Below are 23,525 nucleotides of genomic sequence, written 5' to 3'. Positions count from 1 at the left end.
ACTTGGAGCTCAGGAAGAGAAACCTTTTTTTACCTTATACGGCAGCAAGTTGGTTTCCTCTGTTTTTGTCTGCCTTGTTCTGCACAGGGAGACCATGAGGGCAAAAACTCAGCTTGTTAAGGAAACAAGGCAGGGGCTTGGCTTCTTAGGAGCGATTGCAGAGCTCATTTTTGATTGGGCTCGGCTTTCATGTCAGTACACCTCGAAGGGGATATTGTTATTCCTTTTTAGAGATGTAAAAACTCCTTTTTTTTTTCCCGTGTTCACCATACAATAAACTAGCAGCACCCACTTGAATGTATGTACAAAGCATACATTCATTCATTATGTGGTTTTGAAGCAACGATCATTCACTTTTATTTGTTCATAAAACACGGTGCTTGCCAACAGGCCTTTATAAATAATAAATGCTGATAAAAATCTATAAAGTCCTATTCTTTTCCCACAGAACTCAGCAGCAAAAATACCCCAGGATGCCAGCAGTAGATGTCTATGGCTAATTAGGCCGGTGTCTCTGAGGTTCTGAATGTGAAGTTTTAGGGAGTATTTGATCAATGTCACATTCCAAAATATTTGTCAATTACTGCGCTTGCTGTTTGCAAAGTGCCTGTGTTCCAAAATGACTCGGTGCCATATCCTGCATAGTTTATGCAAATGCAAGCCCGCGCTGCTGCCTTAATTTCTGGGGCTGCTGAATACACCCTATTATTTGCATATTCTTGTAAGGTTTTGTGTATGCGTTTATTTGGCTCCATCTAATTACTCCGGCATGCTTTTGGAAACTTGAATTTCCCAGCAACTGCAGTGGCAGAGGGGAGAATGCTGCTTGTAGTCTGCAGGCATTCCTGCTGCAGAAGTTACTCAGGGCTTTCGCAGCAACTTTTTAAAGCCCAGATGATTTCCACCCCCAGTTGCTCTCCTGCAGCGTAGGCTCCGTGGGTTAAAGAGCCAAGCGTTACTGGTGCAGTTGGCACCAGGAGGGAGAGGCTGGAAAACGGAGGTTCCAGCTGGAGCCTTGTGCCTTTCAGGCAAATGCAGCAGTGTGATCAGTCATGCCGGCCGTGCAGCGATGAGGGTTTCGATAAGGCTGATTCACATACCTTGGCAACACTTCCCTCCCTGTCCCCCCACCTCCACCCCTGAATTCCTACGTGCATTATATTTGGGAGTATTTTAACCGGTCGTAATGTTCCAAGAGCTCCTGATGGTTTATCACCGAGGCATTTCATCACACTGCCAGTCAAAGCCTTTGCTTAGCCAGTGGTGAAATCATTGTTTCAGCAGAAGGAGAGGAGCTCTCGGTTTGACAGCCACAGTTTTTGGAGCAGGAGTGCAATTTAATTCTCTCTCCCGAGCCTTTTAGCCTCGACTCGCTCCGGTTCAACCTGACCTAGTTGCAAGCATCCAACATCTGCCAAAGTCATGGCTTCTTTAGATAAAGGGCATGCATATGGGAAGCGCGTTGTGAAGCAGTTATCTGGGGTGCTCTGGATAGCTGTTTTTACAGAGCTTTACTGAGATGTCTCTGTTTGCTGCAGCTTTGAATGCAGCTATTCATGTGTTTTATCAAGTGATAGAGGATGACTGGCCTGAGCAGGAGATGGAAAGGAAAATAATTGGTCCCTCCCAGGGAGGGTGCATTGGTGTTTGCGTGGGAAATGAATGCCAAATTGTTTCTTGTTTTGCTGAATGAAAACTCTTGAGCCACACTTAACTTCCCGGCTAGAGCTTTGCCTGTGCAGCAGTGTTTAGAATGCAGCTTGCAAAAGCCCTCAACCTATCTGCAGTAAACATAGTACTGTGTGAGTCCAGGTGAGACTATGTGTGAGCGTGTGATCTCTGAGACAAGCTCCTTCTATTCAGTTTTATTGCTACTGGGTTTGGGATATTAATGAAATTCCATATTCAGGGAAAAAGTTAGTATCAAAGATAAATGCAGAAGTTAATCATCAAAGGGCTCCTGCTGGAACAAACAGAAATAGGGGTCCTGTGAGGTAGGCACCAGGGAACTGGGGGATTAAGAGCAGAATCTGGCTCCTGGAGTTTTAAGTTGCTTTAGTGCATGAGTTCTTCCTAACCTGTGTTCAATGTGGCACATACGACACTGTTCTCTTGTCGCAGAAAGCAGTTGTAGAGACCTGGTCAAACCCTCCTTGAGGTCACTGGAGAGGTTCACCTGGAGGATGTCATTAAAGACAATGTTAATATAGGCATACTGCAACGCCTCAAAGCTTTCTGTTGTGCTTGGAGCTGCGTGATAGCATTTGCCCTGAGTATTTGCAATCTGAGTAGACTGGATGGGAGAAGTTTGTAGGTGGGGAAACTGAGGCAAAGATGAAGAACTTGATTCTGTTCCTGAAGCTATTGATAAAGCTGTTGCATGGTTAACAGCAGCAGAGCCCAAATGGTTTGGGTATGGGCAGAGTAGAGACTGGCAGAGCAAGGAATTCCGGTTTCAGATGCTTCAGTCCATGACTTAACTGCAAGAGCAGTTTTTCCCATTGAATGTAGTATTGTTTTTATTAAGGTATTTATTTTCCTAGAATAAGGATCAGCTTTAAAATACTCATTTTTTTTCCCTTCCTTCTTCAGCGATGCTGAGTAATAAATTAGCTGTAATGCTCATAATTTATCTGTCACTTGGGTATTTAAGGGGATGAAAAAACAGAGTGAAAATAAATGTTTTAGTAGGGATGAAGATTGCCAAGCATTGGCTGGGTATTGCTTACTGTTACTTTTCCCTTAATATATCTTTGCTGGCAATGTTATTTCTGGAAAGTTTTTTCTGGTATGCCTTTCGCATTAGAGAATATTGTCTGCTTTGCAGCTGAGTTGTGCTGAAAGTTATTCTAAACTAGCTCTTTTGACTACATTCATATTTCTTCTCTAAGAAGTCTTTTGATGCTTTTCTGGTCTCTGACTGCAGTGTGGAGGAGAAACCAGATCCAGGTCCATGTTCTGATGCCTCCAGACTCCTGTGGGGCTTGGGTTAGAGTGTGGCATTGACATAAAAAACTTGATATCCATTAGTAGAAACAAATCCTGATCCGGGTGTAGGTTGGAGTTTTGAGTACCGCAAAGGCTTGTAAGTAACTGGCATTTATACTTTGGTGCAAAGTTGCCTTTTATCTACTACAAATAGATGAAATGGTGTAGAGATAAGTGCAAGTTTATCTCTGACATTATGTGCTATGTGGCATTTGCAGAGTAAGTCCAAACTTACGATCTGATGCCTTCAGTGTTAAATGCATTTAAAGGCAAAATGATGTGTACGAGTGTGGACTAATTGATGTTAGTGTTTAATATCTTTATTATCTTCTAGCAGAAAGTTTGGCAGTCCTTCCTTTCCTTTGTAATGGCCAAGTGATATTTGTAAGTCCTGAAAGAAAGAGCAGCCTGTTATAAATGTTATGATCCATCATAAAACCAATGTCTCATTTCTTTTTGGCCAGCCTTTGCTTCCAAAATCCCTTTAGCATTTACTGTGTGCCTTTGTGACAACTAGCTCTCGGAGTTTTAATGGCCTGCAGTATTAGTGCAGCTGAGGTTTAAGGGGATCTTGAGTTAGATCAGAGAATACGTTGCTCTGAAGGTCCATGTTGTTCTTGTGACACTTTATGCAGTGTGATTCTTTAAAGCTTAATGTAGACCCTGTCCCAGAGAGGGCTCAGTTAAACTGTGATCCCTCCCCTTCTCTGCAAGGGAGAGCAGATACTCCCTGTTTCCCAGAAAGCGGTGTCTCAGATTGCGTATGCTTTCTTTTCCCATACTTTAGGATATTGTAGAGGACCAAAAGCCAGCTTCTGTTCTGCTACAGCACTGTAAATTTATTGCTTCAAAAGAGTTATTCTGCAATTTATCAAGAAGAATTTTTCCTCTGTGTATAATAATCCTTACTTGTACTCTCCTTCATCTCTAGTTATTCCTTCACGGTAGCAAGATTAAACAATGGTATACTATATAGTGGGTAAGGTTGCAGCTTGGATGCATTAGTGTAGTTTTGTCTTCTGATCAACACCAGATGAAGCTGCAAAGTGAGTATTTTAAGCATCATCCAAGGAAGTTTAAATAAACACGTGATAACATTTGTGTAGTGACTCCTTTAAGTGCTCCAGTGAAGTTCAGAAGATGTAATTTTTTTTCTATTGCATAGAAAAATGGGCCACTGATTTTGATTTACAAGGTTTCATTATAACTGCAGCAAAACCAGGACTAGAACCCCAAGAGCCCTGTCTCCAGGTCACCTTGGAGCAACCACTGGACTCTTTGTCTCTTTGTAGATACATACTGCAATGCAAATAGCCTGCTCCACTCAGTAGAGATTTCACAGTGCCACGCTTTATACACTATCAATACAATCAATAGCAATAGCAAGCTGTTCAGGGACTTCCAGGAGTGTCTGGCACTTCTTCCCGTTGGTGGTGGGAGGGCTCTGCCCTGTTATGGGAAGCATGCTGTAATGTTTAGAGAGATGGTCCCTGCATCCAGGATGTTTCAGTTTCGGTGGATGGATCAAAGCGTGGAGGAAAGGAACTGTTCCTTTTCTCCAATTTTAAGTGGGGATGCAGTTGTAATCACATAGAGATGACAGGATCTGTCCCTCCTCACTCAGCCAACCTAGGGAAGACCTCAGAACTCAAATCAGGTTTCTTCAGCTCTCCAGTTAGCAACTTTCTTTTCCAGCCTTATTCTGAATGTGATGTGCTTCTGCATTTTGATGCCTAAATAATCCTTACTGAAGCAAGGGCGGAAGCCCCCTCCTCCTCCTGCTCTTTCATTGAAGTTGAGGATGTTTTACTGATGCTCGTATTGCACAGTGCCTTAACATGATCAATAATCTTAGATGACTGCTTGCAGCATAGACGCAAAATCTTTATTTCAGGTTTGCTTAAATATTTATCTTAATTATTATTTGTTTTCTACAGTTCAAGAAGAAGAAAAGCAATTTGCTTTAGTTTGGTTTTCATTTTTCCTCTCCCTTCATAGCATCCTTTCTCCTCACCAAGCAGCCAGCTGATTTTCCTATGTCTTTTTTATCATCTCTATCATCTTGGTGTCTGCAGCTATCGCACGGATGATTTCTGCATGTTTGCAGGCCCAGTGACTTTTAGGTAAGTGCCTGTGAACGCAAGTGTGGGAGCACAGAAGCTGGCTTTCCATGCTACATAATGATCTGGTTCCCGGGCAAGGATTGCTGGAATTGTCTTATTTTTAATGTTTAAATGGCCTTTTAAAACACTTTCCATGCTGTTCACCTGTATAATTCATAATGCCTTAGTTTACAGAAGGTGGAAAAAAGACTTAAAATTCAGTTTTATGGTGATCCCTAAAATGACAGTGAAGTTTTTGAAGGAACCTGAGTAATTCAGTTGTATTCAGGTCTTTGTGACTCACCCAGTACTATGATTTCTGAAGCAACTATGGCAGATTTGCTTTCAAGTGTTTTTTGGTGCTTTGATGTCTGCATCTGAATCCAACGTTTTCTTTAGGTTGTTTTTTTCCTTAATAAAAAAGCAACTAGGAACTACCACAAAGAAACTGAAAGCAAGGTTGGCTGTTTGGGAAGGGGGTGGATGTGGAATACAGAACCCTTTCAGAAGTATTTCGCTTCTAATCGTTAACAATGTATAGTGGTGTATTCCCCATTCTCCTTCCTAGAAAATGTAGGGTTTGGGCTGAATTGAAATCAACATTTGGTTTGGGCCAATATATAAGAAGCAGCTTTAAAGTACATGTTGTGTATGTGTGTTTTAAAGTGATATGTAGCATTTTAATGCCTGAAAAATCACATAAACCAAAGCGGAATTGCTTTGCGGTCGAGGTGCCAGGCAGTGGGGCTCTCCTGTTCTAAAAAGATGAATTATTCTATGAATTGATGTAAGGTGAAATGTAAGTACTTTTACTGGAGTCTGCATGGAACCTATACTAGATAGATCTTTACATGCTCTTGGCTGTCAGGGAGCACCTACATTCAAACACAAGATGGTCAGAAGGTGGCAGGGACGGGTATCTTTGCCACATCAGGACACACTTCTTAAGCCTTCTATGGTTTCAGATTTGTCTCAGCCCTTTAATTGTCCAAATCAGTAACAGAGAGTGAAAAAACACCATAACTTCATGGAATTGCAACCTATGGTGTTAAACAATGGATGCTATTTGCTCTCTTCAACAGGAAGAGCTGCTAAAAGGTTATTTTCGGGTTCTTGTTCTTTATTCCTGAAAATAAGGATGTGAAATAGCTGCTACCTCTTTCCACTTCTCTCCTCAGCTTTGTGCAAACATAGTTTGGCACATCATTAGCAGTAGACTGGAGTTACTTGGGAGTGTTATAGTGCTGGGGTATTGGCCAAACCACAGACTTTGGCTTGAAGGGAATCTCTGAAACGCTGCAGGAGGGCCAGTGAGTACCTGGCTTGGTACAGTAGCAGGACAAGTTCTCTGCACCTCTGAATAGTAGCAGACCTGTATGTAGACATCCACGTCAATACTGAGAAGTGTCAAGGGAGAAGAGGAACAGCATTTGAAGTTTCCCAAAGAGAAGCTCAAAATAGTGACTAAAAGAAAATGATTTTGAAAAACATGAAGGAGAAATGCCCCCAGTGATGTCCTGCTGCTTGTTGTGCCATGCTAACGACTTTCATCTGCTGGAAACATGCTTGCTTCTCATCCTGACAGGGTTTCAGTGTTGCATGATGTATTGAGACACCAACTTAGTAAGGGCTGATTCTTTCTTTCCCTGTAACTGGGAAACAACAGAAAAATAACAATATGTAACTAGGTCTTTGTTTCTGAAGAGCAAAAACTAGAGCTTAGATTTCCAGTTTTTCAGTCCTGTGGCTTGCTTCTCATTGTTACTGAGATGCAGGAAGAGCTGTAATTGTCATGGTTTAGTAAAGCTATTTTCTGCAAGTTGTTCTTCAAGCTTTAACTTTTGTCTTTTAAAGAGAACCCACCTTGCCTGGTGAGGTATTGTGGTGGGTTAACCTTGGACTGCAGCCAGACACCCACTAGCTGCTCTAACTCCCCTCCTCAACAGGATGGGGGCAGAAAATGAGGTGAAAAAGCTCGTGGGTTGAGATAAAGAGTAGCAATTACTGTCAGGGGCCTTGACCTAGGGGAAATTAATTTTTATTGCCAATTAAAATAGGTTTGCATGTTTAAAACAAAGGCAAAAATGAAAACGCCACCTTCCCCCCATCCCACTTCTTCCCAGGCTCCATCAGGTGTTTGCTGAGCTCTGCTGGGAGAGCGCCCACCTTCGCCCATGAACTGAAGTAAGCTGTTAATCACGCTTGAGCACTGACATGCTCTTTGCAGAAGTGTTAGCTGGAATGGGGTAGATGGTTTTCCTGGTGCTTGGATCCTGCCTGCACTTGGTGGGCAGTCACTGTTTATGGTGTGCCACTGGGCAGCAAGCAGGTTCAGCCCAAGGAGAAACATATCTCTTTGCAGCTAAACCATGGTGATAATCTTTGTGTCCTGCAGGCATTGTCTGTAAAATGTGATTATTATGGGAATTAACCTTCCCTGTAGCCAATGGCAAGTGCTGAGGCTTCTGTGATGGGCAGAGAAAGCGTTGGGCGGATAGGCTCTTTATGGCAAATAGTGGGCAGCATTTTTAGGGCTTACGAGCAAAAGAAAACTGTGGGTTTTGGTTTTGTCTTGTTCACCGTACAGGGCCGAGAGCGGTTAATTACAATGGGCCTTTCAGGCTCTGCATGAGATGTACACTTTGTTTCCTGCTGCCTGTGGCTAGTTATAATGCAGGTCCTTATGTCTGAAGTCAGCACAGCTGCTGGCTGAGGGGCAGGAGCTGTAGCTGAAGGGATGCCTTGTCTAGGGGTGCTTGTTTGTGAAGGGTGGTGATGTTAGTTTTGTAACATCAGCTGGTTTGGGTGATCCTATAGTCGGTGTCATCTGAGGTGCTCAGTGCAATGAATGCCCACTGAGCTCAGCTGTGTGCCTGCAGGAACCTGCTGCATCTCCTGCTCTGTAGCATAGGTCCAGAGAGGGGTGCTTCAGCTCCCAAGTTTGTATGTCTCTATTTGGTGGTACCAAAATCCACATGGCTGTCTTGAGCCCTTGGGTCACAGTGCTATGATGGTAGTCTAGGCTGGGTTTTGGTTTCTCTTTCTTCTTGTGATATAATCTGTGATATTTAATACAATTAAAAAAAATTGTATATCAAAGGATCTGGCTTGGGGTTTCTGAAAAGCTGTCCCATAGGCTTTGGGATTCAAACATACCAACTTTAAAGAACTTGAGAGCAAAGGCTGAAAAGGGGAGATTTCAGATATTCCACAGAGCTAGATAAACTGTTTGCTTCCAAGAGTTTATTTGCTCAACTGAGGCTACTTATGCATTGAGAGATCTCTTTGTGAGTGAATGGATTCCAAAACCAGCTTGGGAGTCATCTGAAGTTAAGCCACACGAGCAAACCATGTGCTAGAGGCACAGCTTTGTGGGTTTGCTGTGTCATTTAGTACAACTGTGCAAGCTTTCTCAAAAGCTGGCCCTGTACAGAAGTCCAGTGTTTTCTGTGTATTGCTCTTAATCTCAGTGCTGGCTCTTACCACAAAGGCATAAGTTTCAAATTTCTTCTCGCTGAGCCTTATTTGAGGCTTTATCGTGTAGCCTCTAGTAGCTGAGATGACATTTATCCATTTGAATCATTCAGCTTAATTCAGTGCTGTACAAGCTTTTTGCCAGGATTTTTATTTTGCCTTTTTATTTAAATAGATCCCTAATGAATTACTGTAGTTGTACATAATGACTCTCGGGAAATACTGGATGCAACCTCTCGAATCAGTTCTGTGCTGGTTTCAAATGGCGAACTCTTGAAGTATAGCTCTGAACAGTGCCCAGGGTCCCTTGTCGCTCTCTTGAGTTTTCAAGATGTTCCTGCATTGATAAGCTGCATCTTTGGTATTCTGTGGGCAGGAATCCAGTGAGCAATTGGTTAGCAGGGTAGCAACTCGGAGGTGAATTTGGAAGTTCTCTCTGCTTTCACTGCACTGCTAAGACCAGAGGGTTTCTGGCAGGAGAAACTGGCTTGTCTTCATGCAGGACACAAGGTTTTCATTTCTTCAGGGTCAGGTCTTGAAACCAGTTAGGGACTCTACATAGCTGGGATTTAGAGTCAAGGGAGAGTGGGAGAGACTCCCTCCCACAGATGGAGGTGTAGAAAGGCAGAATTTAACTTCTTGGAGAGCTCCTTTTACGCATGGAGAAAGTCCTTCAAGTGCGACTGCAGCAAATCGTCATTATATGACTGTATTGAGTTGGATTTCTTTCCTGTGGAAGCTATAGCGAGTCTGGGAATCAATGTAAGGTTGTGTGGTCTCGTGTCTGGAAGCTTTTTCCAAGCTCTCCTGTAATGTCCCAGCTCAATATTTCTGTGTCCCTATCTTCAAAATGCCTTGCTCTGAGATGGCATCGCTGTTTGGGTTGGGGTGGCTGGCCAGAACTAACAAAAATGTTCTGCAAATTGCCTGTGGCAATTCAAGTGGTGAATTCTGGTTTCACCAACAGTGCCTTTTAGCATGATTGGAGGGTGTCTGGTTACTCCAGTGTTAAATTTGGTTACTCCAACATCAAATTTGACCAAAACATGCTGGATTTCTGTTAGGCATCTCACTGAGGCTTCTAGGTATGGGGTCTTTAAGAGATGCACAAAACTCTGCTGCACTGGAAATGCAATCGTAACTAAAATGACCTTTTCTTTCTCCTTTATTTGCCCCCTATGGTGTGTAGTGTATAGATTCAGACACTTTCAATTTGATTCTCAGCATCCTGATTATGCTCAGAACTCTTGGTAACCAGACAGCGTCACAAAAAATTAAGTTCATGGAGTGTTTCCAGGAGCCCGTGTCACTGTGTATTTCCCTGCCCGCTCCTTTGCCTCCGCTGCTCACACACGTGAGATTAAACAACAGAGCAACAGCAACTTGTTTCCTCTGAGCCACTGCTGGCTGCATGGTGGTGCTGGCATCTTGGCAGGCAAGAGGAGCATTCCTGCCACACATGAGTAATGGTTTCAAGGAAGGCTCTTACCTCGCAGCTGTATCTGATGTCCAGAGCTGTCATAGGATCATAGAATGGTTTGGGTTGGAAGGGACCTTAAAATCATCCAGTTCCAAACCCCTGACACATGCAGAGACCAGGTTGCAACCACTAGAGCAGGTTGCTCCAAGGCCTGTCCAACCTGGCCTTGAACACTGCCAGAGATGGGGCAGCCACAGCTTCTCTGGGCAACCTGTGCCAATGTCTCACCACCCTCGAAGTAAAGAATTTCTTCCTTATATCTAACCTAAATCTCCCCTGTTTTGTCATGCCCAAACTGACTCCCTTCATCAGTCAAGACTGCCAATGTTCCACCCAGAGGAATGTGGTTTTTTTCACATTTGGACAATATGGTATGTGGCAGACTTGGGAGAGGACATTTGCCCATAGGGTAATGCTTGTTGCTGAGGGGGGCAGCTACTATTTATATTGTCTGGTGATGATGCAAACCAGGGATGTTTGGGCTCATTTCCTGGCTTTGTTGTTGACTTTCCCAGGCCGCCTTTGAGCTTTTCTTCTCCATCAACAAATGTGCTAGCTATGGTACTGCCCGGATTCATGAGCACCTTGTGAGCTGGGGTAATAGGCATTCAGCTGCTACAATGATGGTAACATGAATGAAAGAGACACCCTGGCTTGGACCCTGAACCAGGTTTCTATCAGCTACCATAATATGTTGAACTAAATGAATTGATGGGCTGGTAATTCTGTGTTATCCTACCTGTGGCTGATGCAGGAAGCTTCTCCCTTCACCCTGGGCTATGATACAGAGTACTAGCTCAATGGTCCCCTTGCTTCTTTCACAGCATCCTGAAACCACAGGGTTAAAACATCTAGCCCTTTGCTTTCTGAGCCTTCACAGGAAAAGACTACTTGGGGCTGCTTTACTTGCTCTTTAGTAGTGCTGGGTTTTAAAAGAGCCTGAGGGTGTTACTTTTCAAAGATGCTTTCTGAGAGATACTTGCTGTCAAAAGTAACTTACTCCAAGTGTCTCATTGGAAACAGCACTGTTGTTCTTCCAAAGCCACTGAAGTGGTTTTGAAAAACCTCCTTCCCTGTTACAGACTGCAGTGGACTGCTTCAGAGGTGCCTAGCCTCATTTAAAGCAGGCCAAATTTAGAGTCTAAATGTTATGTTCCTTGGTAATAAACTGTATTGTAATTAGTACCTTGGGGAGACAGGAGCAGGGAGAAGATGAATATAAAGAGAATGAACTTCATGTAGGAGCTGTCTGCAAAGGATGAGTGAAGAACTGTGGAAGGAGATGAAAACACAGGATTTGAAATGACTGTGAAGGATGTGTGCGATGGGAAGAAAATGGGCATGGAGCTGTGAGGAGAACTTGGGTTAAAAAAGTCAAAAGGTCTAGCATAGCACAGAGTGAAACTTAAGTGAAGGACAATCCTTCCACCAGTCAAACCCTCTGAGCTTATGTAATCTGCAGACAGACTGATGCAGGTGCCAGTTTGCCAGCTTTCCCCATGCAAACTGAGAGGATTTATCCCTGTTCTTCATCACAGGTCCACTAGTGTCATCTCCCGGTTTGAGAAACCCATGCTCAGGGGCTGCATGGGTCACTTTGCTGAGACATGAAGGGCTTTGCCTATCTTGGTTTCGTGCATATAGCTTTCATTTTCCTGTGCTTGCTACGTATTTGAAGATAGGCTGAGAAAGATGGGGTTGTTCAGCATGGAGAAGAGAAGGCTGCGTGGAGACCTCATAGCAACCTTAAAGTATCTGAAGGGGGCCTATAAGGATACTGGGGAGGGACTCTTCATTAGGGACTGTAGTGATAGGACAAGGGGTAACAGGTTCAAACTTAAACAGGGGAAGTTTAGATTGGGTATAAGGAAGACGTTCTTTACTGTGAGGGTGCTGAGGCACTGGAATGGGTTGCCTAGGGAAGTTGTGAATGCTCCATCCCTGTCAGTGTTCAAGGCCAGGCTGGACAAAGCCTTGGGTGTCATGGCTTAGTGTGAGGTGTCCCTGCCCGTGGCAGGGGGGTTGGAACTTGATGATATTAAGGTCCTTTCCAACCCTAACTATTCTATGATTCTGTCTCCCAGTGAAGCTCAGCATAGCTTTGATTCCTGATGGTGGTGGGAATACTGCAGCCATGTGTGCAGCTCTTATCCCGTCTGGTTTGTCATGCACCTGCAAAATCAGGGTCAAGAGAAAGTAGAGGTTGGGAAAGTACAAGGGGATAGCACTCATGCTCGCTGCACTAACTGATTGGTTAATGAATGTCTCAGTGTTGAGTGTTGAATTTTGAATGCAAAACCATTCCCATTCTGCAATGACTGAATTCTGGATTCCTCCCAGAATTTGGTGTATCCGTGCTGTAGGAGCAGTGGTCCTCCATGGGAACCTCTCTTGTATTGTGCTTTTGCTCACGTCAGACTCTAGTAGATAAGCAGAAGAAGGGATGACATTTATTTCCTTGCATGCGCTCATTGAATGATTGCAGGTTATGGTGATTCTGCAGTGAGGGGACCCTGTCAGCTGCTTTTGGTGCCTGTCTCTGACATGGGTTATTGTTAATCCTGCAGACACAGGGGTGAAATTCAGCCATCTGTGTGTACAGCCTCAGCAGATGCATTTGTTCATTGGCTTTCTGATAGCTCATTTTATTGTGAATCCCAAGAAGCAGAGCTCCCATCATCTGGTGAGACATCTTGTTGCCTGTATCTCCATTTTATTACAGGGGACACGTTGAGACAAGTGAAGTTATGACAAGTCTGCAAGTTTGAGTTATATCTCCCATTTAATTTTGAGCTGTAAGAGGTTTTTTATTCCCTAGATGTTATTTTGTGTGTGTTATTTTAAAAGACACTTGTAAATCACCCTCTCTTCAGGAGGAAAGGGGCTTGCTACCTTTGAGAAGTGGCAAAATGAGGTGATCTGATGGTGCAGGATAGAAAGTTGCATGGATTGTGTTGTACTCGGGACTGCCACACTTAAGCATCAAAATGTCACAAGTCTGCTCTTTACAACTTCCACCCCCCGTTCTTCACATGGGAGATTTAATAACCAGGTTCTCAGATGGGAATAGATTTACAGTCACCTTCAAGCCCCGACTTGTCTGTTTACACCACAAACCCACTGCGCTCACCTCCCAACATGCCCCATTCTCCAATGGGAAGTTTGGCAGCAGCCAGCAGACAGCACCCATTTGTCCCCTTGGTTCTGCACAGAGACAACGTGCAAGGAGAAATGAGTCTCTTGTGAGCAGCTTTGTAGGAGGGTGTTACTTAGCAAATAAGCAGGATGACATGGACAGCTCTTGTGTGGGCTGCAGGGTGTGAGATGGGGATAAGCAAGCAGCTCCTATGGCTCTGGGACAAGCTCAAGGTGTTGCTAGTTGGGTGCTGGAAGGACCCTAATTCTACTTGCAGATGCTTATAGCAGTTTGGTATTTCTTTTATGCATTGTTACATAGTGCTATGGTTGGTAGTACAATGTGCCCATTTTGTTGGTTCCCTTTTAAATGGCTTCCTTCCTCCCAGGACTTACTAAATTAAAGCATTTCATGTACTGGTTGGTGAGAAATGCCTCTAACTTCTCCCTAAGCTGAGTTTCCATTTGCTGTAGGCAGGCGTCCTTGCTGCTGGGTAGGGAGCGGAGCAGGAGAGATATCAGCAGAGGCAGAGCAGATGAGAAGAAAAGTAGTAGGACTTGTCAGAAAACCTCCTCTCTCAGTATAGAGCCTTTATATAATCACCGTTGTCCTCCAACCGTGAAAACGGAATTCAGCTTCCATCAAAGCTTTTATTAGTGCTGTTTCGGAGTGTCCTGCCTGTGTCACTTCTGCCCTGGCTCATGCCTGACAGCTGGGAATGCTTCTGCAACCAGCTCCGCCGGCTGCTCTTGATCTCCGCTGTGGCATAACTCAGATGCAACCCTTAGCCCTGAATTTAGCTCTTGATCATAAATTAAGATAATGTGAAGTCCTTTGCATGACAGGCTCTCTTGTCAGGCTTGCATTATGGCTTCTGCTGTGGTAAGCCCTGTTTATAGTGGAAAACCTTCTTTGCAGGCAAGTAAGTGTTGTGTTAGGAAGTATTTGATTAGCTGAACAAGCAAAGTTGCATTGATGTGGGAAGGTGGAGAAATGAGGGTGTTGCAGTGTGACAGCTTAGGATCTGTCAGAGAATCACAGAATCATACAAGGGACCTTAAAACTCATCCAGTTCCAACCCCCTGCCACGGATAGGGACAACTTCCACTCGATGAGGTTGCTTCAAGCCCCATCCAACCTGGTCTTGAACGCTTCCAGGAATGGGGACTGTTCTCTCCAGTGTTTTGATAGTAAATAGGGCGGAGCTTTTTCCTGTTAAGTATCTTCAAGAGACATGAGTTTTATCTCCACTTCTGCACTGGAAGTGAATCCAGGGCCGTGGTGCCCTGTTTGCAGTCATGCAAGACTTGTTTGCAGAGTTCCCTGCATTTCATGTATGAATCTTGTTGCTTGTCCTGTATATGGCCAAGAGTGCCTTTGCTGCTGCAGGAGCCTACATTTGAGTTATATACAGTTTAAGTTCCTCTTCAGCTGGCTTTGTGCACCTACTTGCCAGCCACAGGAGAAAAAAAGAGATCCATCTCTGAACGTGTCAAAGATGTTCTGGCTGCTTTCCCTTAGCTGTTTACTTTGACAGAGCTGAGTGGCCGCCCCTGCTGCCGCGCACTTATTCCACGTGGGATTCTTCATCCTCCAGGTTTGAAATGTGCCAGCAGCGCTGTTCTGTGCTACAGTTTTTAGGGCACGCCAGAAATGCAGTTCCACTGTTGAGGTTTGTGCTTCTCTGCGTGCTTATGATGCATTACTTTTCTGCCAGTGCAAATGATACAATATTTAAATCTAAATAAGGATTCAAATAACCACTCGTTTTGTTGCGCTGCTAAAGAGCGGCGTAGGCTACAAATGGGCTCTGGCACTGGATGTATTTATGTAGATACCTTGTCAGAGACTTGAAATATCACCTGCCTTCACGCAGTGAGGTGAATCTTGATCAGCAGAGTTGGAGGCAGAAAGCTTGTGGGGACACTCAGTCTGCAGTTGTGATAAGATCATCATAGGCTGGTTAACAAAGTGCAGATCTCAGCTGTGGTGCATATCCGTTTCAGAGCAACAGAAAAAGCATCCAGGTTCTGCTCAGAAGTCTGGGGGGCCTGGTGCTCTGTACCTGCTCTATTTTGAGCTGTCAGTGACTCACACTAACTTTCTGTGATGGATGTGAGGGGGTAGTTGCAAGTAACACACCCCTGATCTTTTTGTTCACGTTTACAAATGGGGCTGTGCTCTTTCACTTCCTCAGGGGAAGCAGGGAAAGGGGGTCAGTCCCTTCTGTCCCGTGCAGGATCCTTAGGAAGCAAATAGGAAAGATAACGCAGGCCAGTCATATTGTTGTTTGCAATGAGTGCTGAGATTAGAGGTTAGGTTTTCATGTTGCGTATTTGATCAGTGTGGATCGCGGTTTCACGGGGTAGGTGGAAAATACAATCGTTTAACATCGAGAGGCATGTAACTTCTTTCTCTTTGAAGCTATGTTGAAACAGGCTTTGCACTGGTGCATCAACTCCTGACCAAACAGGATATCTCCTGTGGGTGCTGACTGCTCTCTGCTCTGCTGGTGATGTGCAACAGCACATAGCATCACTGGGAGCGTTTGTGGCTACCCAGCAAAGGGATGTCCAGGCACACTTGCTTTGTGCTCTGCATTGGCCATGGACAAATGGCACAGGATGCTGTAACTGCTGACATGTGGGGAGGAGGCGCGCAGTGGTTTACAAGAGATAGCAGAAAAGTCTTCTGCATGGTGCCAGAGACGAGAAGTTGCCAGAGGTATGTGTTTTGCCTCAACCAGGAGCATGGAGCGCTGTTTCTCTTGCTGCACGGTATATTACCCTTTCTACTCAGGCCCTTAAAAATCCTGACCTTGAGTGTGTGCCTCATTTGAAGCATGTCAGTAATCTCAGAGCTGGTCATTAGAATATAGAATGAATTTTTCACACTAGCAAGGCATAGATCTGAGCTGCAAACTCCTCATGGCACCAGTACAGTAACTTGCAGATTTTTGAGCTCTGGCCTAGAAACAGCATAGGCTCATGCAGCAACAGCCAAGCTAATAACACCCTACTTCTCAGCAGTGGTTCAGCTGCGGCATCTATTATCCCTGTCATGTGAATGCAAATTTCTATGCAGAGATGATTTCCAGACCTTGAGCAGTGCCAGCTTGGGTGCATTCGTATCGCCACCCTTTTTTGCTTTCCCTTATGTTCGCGTGCCCAAAGCCAGCACGGGTGTCAGCATCTGCGGTGAGAACATCTTTCAAGTTTCCACTGACTTTATTGTACCAAGTATGGTGTTGAAACAAATGATCGGCCGCCTGAGAAGGGAGGTCCTGATGCTCTCGCTATTTCAGTAGGGTGGGGAGCAACAAGGAATGCTGATGCCTGGGGCTGGCCAAAGGGTATTAAGTTTGTTCTCCTCCCCTTCCAGTCTTTTGATGGGGAAGGAGTGGGCTGAATGCCAAGGGAATTGTCTGCATTTTAAGAAATTGGGCTCCACCGCAAGCGATTGTCTTAACACTGGAATTGCGGAGCAAAAAAACATCAGAGCGGAGGATCAGCGTTGTGCCCTTGGGCTTGAAGCTGGAGCCTGGTAGCTGGTGCGGTCAGCTGGGAGGGTGGGTGGCAAGGGGGACTGAGCCAAATGGTACCAGCTCTACAGGGAGGAGAGCTTGCCTCCAACTACGGGATGGGCTTTTTCCCATCCTCTGTGGCTGCTGGAGGAGAGGACAAGGTGACACCTGAAGAAGCGGGTGCAGGAGGCCTTTGGAAGCAGCAGCTTTGTTTATGGGACGATCACTTTGGCTCTTTGAGGAATCTTGTGTTTCCCGGCTCTGTAATGGAGACTGTGGGAGATGGTTTGCGTTTGTTTTCCTTTGGGAACATAGTTGCCAGGCAATTATTTTACACCCTGTAGCACTGCAGGCATGTCTCTTCAAGTCCAATCTCTTACCACATAACTGAGAAAATGTTTTTTACATTAAAAAGAAGCCTTTTAAAAAGGCCCTTCAGGCATAATGTCAATGTGTTTTCTATATATAACCCTGTATTATTAATACAATGAACTTATCTGTGGACTCTGTGGGTGAATATGACTTGATCATTGGAGATACGAGCAATATGATACTCATTTTCAATGCACTGAGTGTCTGACTCCATAATGGTGCCCCCAGCCTTCAGTTCATTTCTTAGTGATAAAGTGGGACAATAGTGTGAAGCAGGTTTGTGGATTGCACTTTTGCTGAGCATTAGTATAACATAAACAGCCTATAGAGAGAACAAATGTACCTTGGCTCAGAAATGTCAAGATCAGTAGATTTGGGACAGGCAGGAATGATGAATGTGAGCGTGTGTTATTGAAATAAGTTCAGAATGGCATGGCAAAAGCTACCTTGGATTTCTTTTTTTTGGTTATGTGGGTCATTTGTCACTGTGTGCATTATGTGAGATCATTTTCCTTTTTCAATCATTGAAGAGTGTTTTAGGGTAGACTTGAGAGGCCCCTTTAGCCCAGATCCTTTTCAGGTTAGTCTTCAAAATCAACTGAGATAAACACATGTGTGCAGACTTCTGTGGCTCTGTAAGAAGAGGAGATAGTGCAAGCATGGTTTAGGTTTTCATTACTCCTTGATATTGTATGTTAGGCAGTGTGTTCACAGAAAGCCTGCTTTCTGCATGAGCAAGATGTGCAGGTGCCCAACTTGATGTAGTTTATGGTGGTCCAAGTGACTGATCTGCTGTAGATTTAGTCTAGGGGACCATGAACTTGTACAGTAACATCAGCCACACAGTCCAGTTATCTCTCTAATGCCCTAGCTAATCTTAGTAGAGCTGCTCTTTAAAACTGGGTGGGAGGTGTCTGGAGTGGGTCAAATGGGAGTCCCACTGGAGACGGGATGCGGTTAGAGACAGAAAACCAGTTCCTATCAAGGTGGGTGGTGGAGGCTTTGAGACATGTAAAAGGCAACGAGACTGTGTACAGTGATGGAGCTAAAGTACTTTGCTGGGCAGAGCCTCAGTGACCTGCTAAGGACTGATCTGCAGGACAAACACAAGGACGTAAGAGTCGCAGGCAAGGTACAGCTGCCCTTAGCATAGGCACATACCCATATGAAGCTTCAGTAGTTTCAGTGCTGTTCCCAGCATTGTTGGCACTGGCATTGCCACAATTACACCGCTGTCTCTGCCTCTGTCCTCTCATGCCTTCTCTGAACTTGTCTGCTGCAGTGGGTGGTTTCACACCACTAACTTTTGGGGTCATGCGTCTCATGTATCTTGTCTGCGTGCATTTTACTGGATGTTGTAATAGCTTCCTGATAACTGGTTTCATTTAGGTTTGAAGCTTTTTTTAACTGAATATCCTCTTAATCTATTCTTTCCAGCCCTGGCAAAACAGCTGTGTAAATTGACACGAGCCAGGAAATAGCAGCTTCATAGCTAATAAGGTGGCCTCCTGGTGTTTCCTGCTGTGTTTTAGCAGGAGGTTGTCCATCTCAAGCCACTGTGCGGCTGCACCACTCCATTCCCTGTGTCCCTGCTTTTAAACCAACATCCACATGGGCGGCACTCCTGAACAATCAACCTGGTCTCGGCACACAGGGACTCTATAATCTTTGCAGCCTTTTCACATGATGTCAGTATTTTACAGAGGCCTGTCATGTCTTTTGCAACAGTTTACATAACTCTTGATAAATAGAGTTAGTGTCTGGGAGGAGTGATGGCTTATCTGCTGGGGAGCAGGCTTGTGAAAGGAAATACAGACAGCACAGTGCTCTTTTATCTAACAGCTACGAGGGCATCAGGAGCATCCTACCTGCAAACTGCAAGTATGTTGTCAGGTTACACCTTCTATGCAGAAAGCCCCATAAAGCTAGGGTATAGAGGAGGGTGGGAGAATGATTCTGTCCATGGGCAGAGGGTTGCTTGGAATCAATGCAGGTAGCATCTCTGCTGTGCTAATGCAGATGTTGTAGTCGGCCTGTGTATTTAAGGTTACAGCCAATGTCAAAGGAAGAATTTGGGCTGTGCTGTCTTGGCTGCAGCCACTGTGGACGTAACGCAGTTGTGTTCCTGGTGCTCGCTGGCTAAAAATCTGCATGTTGCAGTTTATTTCCCAAACCTATTTTGGGATATTTCATGTTGTTTTGTTTTTTCCCCATGACTGTCAGTATTTTGGAGGCTACTCTGCCGATTCTGGTCTCTGCACTTCGTACTTGGATACTGTTTTCCTCTGGATGCTCAAAGCTGATGTGATGGTTTTGTTTCTTCACCTTTCACCCCTGATCCACATACCCTGCTTAATAAAGGCAGAGCTGGTATCACTGCGTGGCAGTGCTACAGTCAGAAGGAGCATGCAGGGAAACGCAGTGTGGTCTGGCCAGAGGAATAAGAAGAACTCCTGCCAGCTTTCATCTGGAGGGTTGGAGTTTGATTTGCAGTGTTGTCTTCCTTTTGTTTCAGTCTCTTCACCAAAGCAGGAAACTGTTAGGGGATGCTGAGACTCTGTTTCCCTATTGTGAGTGATTTAGCTTTTGTAAAAAGGAAGAGAACAACTGAAGTTCCACAGAAATAAGAGCAGAATGAGAATTGCACTTCTGGTTTTAGTTCCCAGGTTTGCCACCAACTTACTGTCTCTGTCACTGTGAACTGCACTTAGAAATGATGCAGTTCTTTATATCTGAAATGCAGCTGTCAAAATCTGATGCTTGTAAGGTGTGATGCCCAAGTGTTTCTAAACACCATCCTGCTTCTTGCCACATGTGTGTGTGTGTGTGTGTGTGTACATATACATATATATATGGTAAGGCTTAGAATTTAACAGCCAGTTTGAAATGTGGGAGAGACTTCCAAAGCTAGTTAATACCAGTTGGCCTTGGCCTTGGGAAATCACTTCTGTTGGCTTTCATTCTTCCAGCCTAAATTACTCCATCACAAATTAATTTTGTTGACTGTACCTGTCTCGTTAATATTTGGCTCTCAATGTCTCAGTTTACACAGCTGTAATGAGTAATTATGAGTTTCCTATCTAGGTACAGTTCGGAAATGAGTACCACAGACATGATTTTGCATGCTTAGAGTGTTTTACTCTTCTTGGAGAGATTCCCCAAAATTCTGCTAAAACCTATGTTTGTGGGACCTCAGCTACAGCTGAGTTCCTTTAGGGACATGCTGGCGGTGGCAGCATGAAGTGGGGCTCCCATGGCAGGGGTTTTGCATGGATTAGTTTGTTGGTGTTTGCTGTGTGGCGTTGAAGTCTGGAGTCCTACCAGTGTGACTACACCAGCCTCAATAGATCACCTCCTGCAATAAAACCAGTCGTGTGTAGTGGGTGATAAATGTGGCTTTGTTGCATGAGTGCCTGGCAAGGCTGTCTGGGGCAATAGAATGTTGTCCCTATTCCTCCACCTGGGTTTGCCTCGCTTCAAAAATACCAACATAGGGGTTTCTAGCAGTTTCTGTCCCATCTGCTCAGCTCCATTGCCCTGGCTCCCATAGGGAGGGTTTCATAGGGTTGGGAACAGCAATGTCATTGTTAGATGTATGCTAAAGCAGCGCTCACCCAGCACTGCAGCCAAGGTCTCTGTAGTGGGGACAGGCTGTGCTCTGCCCCTGCACAAGAGGACATTGTTTCCCCTGGTGAATCACAGAGCTGTTTCATCCCAACGGGTACCTGTGGCCCACGTTCAGATGAAGTGGTGATCTCCATTTCCTCTGACCTCATCTTCACTTGGCTTTGGTGTGGGGAAAAAGTTACTGCTATTGAATTGCCTTCAGTCATAGGGTTTGATTTTTAGGTTTGGTGTTTTTTTTCCTTGCCTTGCTCATTTCTTGGCTCTTTAGTGGGGGAGGATTGCGGTGGTAGTATAAAATAAGAACTCACTGTATGAGATAAAGGCTGAATTTTCAGAAATCATTAAAACAGTCCAGTTTTGGAGGTCTGACTTGGACACTTCTCAGGGTCACACGTGGGAGTTTTTGCTTATGCAAAGCAGCAGAAGTGGGTTGTTTCCAGTTTTCCATTGTGTTGCCGATGGGGCTGTCTTTGTCCAGCAGTGCCCTGGTGTACCCTAACAGGGGCTAACTGCCCCCGGAAAAGAGCTGCTGTCAGAATACTTTAAAGTCGGTCAGACTGGCTCCTGCTTCGTGAGGTTTATCAGCAAAGATTTTCAGTGCCTCCAGAGGGAGGCTATTTTTGTTCTACCCAGGGGCTACCTTCTGCTCTGAGGTCTTTATCACTTCTTTTTTTTTTTGATAGAGAAACCTGCCTGTTTTAGGATAACCTTAAATATCTTCATCTTTCGCAGTGTGAAAAACAAGAGTCTTTTATCCAAGGTAAAAGTTTTTGGCATTTCTGTGGCATGTTCAAGATTTCTTTTGTGGGGGGGTTTCTTCCCCTTTTGTTCCTTCCCCTGTATAAGGGGGACACTGCTATAGACATAAGGACATGCTGAGTTTTCTCCCTTGAGCAGGGATGGCAGCAAGTGAGGTACGTAATGTTTCATCTTCATACTCTAATCAGTGCTATGACTGTTGCAGGCAATCCACGTTGTGTTTCATTGTGCTGTGTAACCAAGACTGGAAGAGCTCTCAGGAGATGACTTGGTTCATTTTCCTGCCCTAGAGCAAGATCAGTCATACCTATGTCTTTCCTGACAGATGCTGGTCTATGCTCTTTCAAAGACCTCTGTAACCTCTCAGGGCAGCATGTTCCAGTGCTTCACAATCCTTACCAGTAAAAGTCTGACTTCTCCCCACCTTGTATTCAACCTGAATCATCTCTGCTGCAGTTTAAACCTGCCACTTCTTGTCTTCTCCCTTTAAAATGCAAAGAAAGGTCATTCCTTTTTGCAGCAATAGTAAATATTTGAAGACTATTCATGTGCTCCTTTCAGTGTTAAATAACTGTTTTTTGTTAAATCTTCCCTTCTTCCTGGTGAATTTAAATCTTCTATGTAAACCTTAATTGGCCTCTCTTCTCAAAAATACCATGTGATGATGCCAGTCATTAACTAATCCCCAAACAGTTTAAACCCTTTGATCAGCATTTTATTTATATACTTCAATAGAAGCCTCCTGTGCTGGCCAAATTGCCTATTTCTGCATTACTGTCTCTGACTTAAAGACCTTGTGTGTGTGTGTGTGTGTGAGCCAGGTACCTGCAAGGTTTTCTGTTGCTTGCTAACTGCAGTTCATTCTAAGGGAACAAGAGAAAAGTTGGGTGCCCAGCATGATGCGAGGCTCGGTGTGGTTTGTGCCATGTGTTGGTTTTGTGGGACAGAATTTGCAACGTGAAGGCTGTGTTTGAATAGAAAGGAAGTGCAAAGAGAGGCTGACCAGTCGTGGGTTCGTGGGTGTCTGCAGGCATCCCAAATATACATTGATGTGTGCAGGAATTTGGAAGTGAACATGTGCTCAGACAGGTGGTAGGCCGTGAAATGTCACTTGGTATTAGGACCTTCTGATGTGGCTGTATTTGAATAGTCAGATCATGCTTGGAGGTCAGCTACTGCTGTAGTGTGATTTGGTTGTCCTTGATGTGTATGCTTTTGGCTCCAAGGAAAAGTCAAGGAAACTTATGATTTAGCAGGACATATGGGAAGGACAGAAAGCAGGTTGTGTTCCCTTTCAGTAATTTTCTCTGGATTTCTCTGTTGTAGGTGAGTGTTTTAACCACCTTGGAGCGGCGATTCAACCTTCAGAGTGCTGATGTGGGCGTCATTGCCAGCAGCTTCGAGATCGGCAACTTGGCCCTCATCCTCTTCGTGAGCTACTTCGGAGCCCGAGGACATCGGCCACGCTTGATAGGATGTGGAGGGATTGTCATGGCCTTGGGTGCCCTCCTCTCCGCGTTGCCTGAATTTCTGACCCACCAGTATGAATATGAATCGGGAGAAATACGCTGGGGGGCTGAAGGGAGGGATGTGTGTGCTGCCAACGGGTCCACCAGTGATGAGGGACCAGACCCGGACCTTATCTGCAGGAATAGGACTGCTACCAACATGATGTACTTGCTGCTTATTGGAGCACAGGTCCTCCTGGGCATTGGTGCTACCCCTGTCCAGCCCCTGGGAGTTTCCTACATTGATGACCATGTGAGGCGGAAAGATTCCTCCCTGTACATAGGTAAGTCTCTCTGGACTTCTTGCTGAAGGCTTTCTTTATGGGCTGGCATCTTGCTCTTGTTTTCTGTTTGATACCAGTGCAAGGGATACCTTGAGGCCTCTTCTCCATGTTCTAAGTTTGTGAAGGTAACGGCATGAGTCTCTACATGAAGCTGTTGTAAGCAGCAGAGAAACACAGTGATACTTGCTTGTATTGTAGCAATGGTAAAAATTGACAGCCATGATGATTATTACTGGATTATTAGAAAGATGCTCACTCCTATTGTGTTTGCC

The 23,525-nt window shown here is 44.7% G+C and overlaps 1 protein-coding gene across 2 annotated transcripts in view; it reads left to right on the top strand.

Moving 5' to 3' along the window:
- Positions 1–23,525, top strand: part of SLCO3A1 (solute carrier organic anion transporter family member 3A1) — a 164,674-nt gene that overhangs the window by 26,621 nt on the left and 114,528 nt on the right. For both annotated transcript variants that reach the window (XM_061446736.1, XM_061446738.1), the window contains one exon: positions 22,788–23,253. In XM_061446736.1, coding sequence (XP_061302720.1) covers positions 22,788–23,253 — 466 coding nt within the window. The remainder of the gene's footprint in view (positions 1–22,787; positions 23,254–23,525) is intronic.

This window comes from Pezoporus flaviventris, unplaced genomic scaffold, assembly GCF_033815535.1.
Source record: "Pezoporus flaviventris isolate CSIRO_AGI_PZ_B2104156 unplaced genomic scaffold, CSIRO_AGI_Pfla_v1 ptg000006l, whole genome shotgun sequence".
Lineage (NCBI taxonomy): Eukaryota > Metazoa > Chordata > Aves > Psittaciformes > Psittacidae > Pezoporus > Pezoporus flaviventris.
This window is presented reverse-complemented; position numbering and strand designations above follow the sequence as displayed.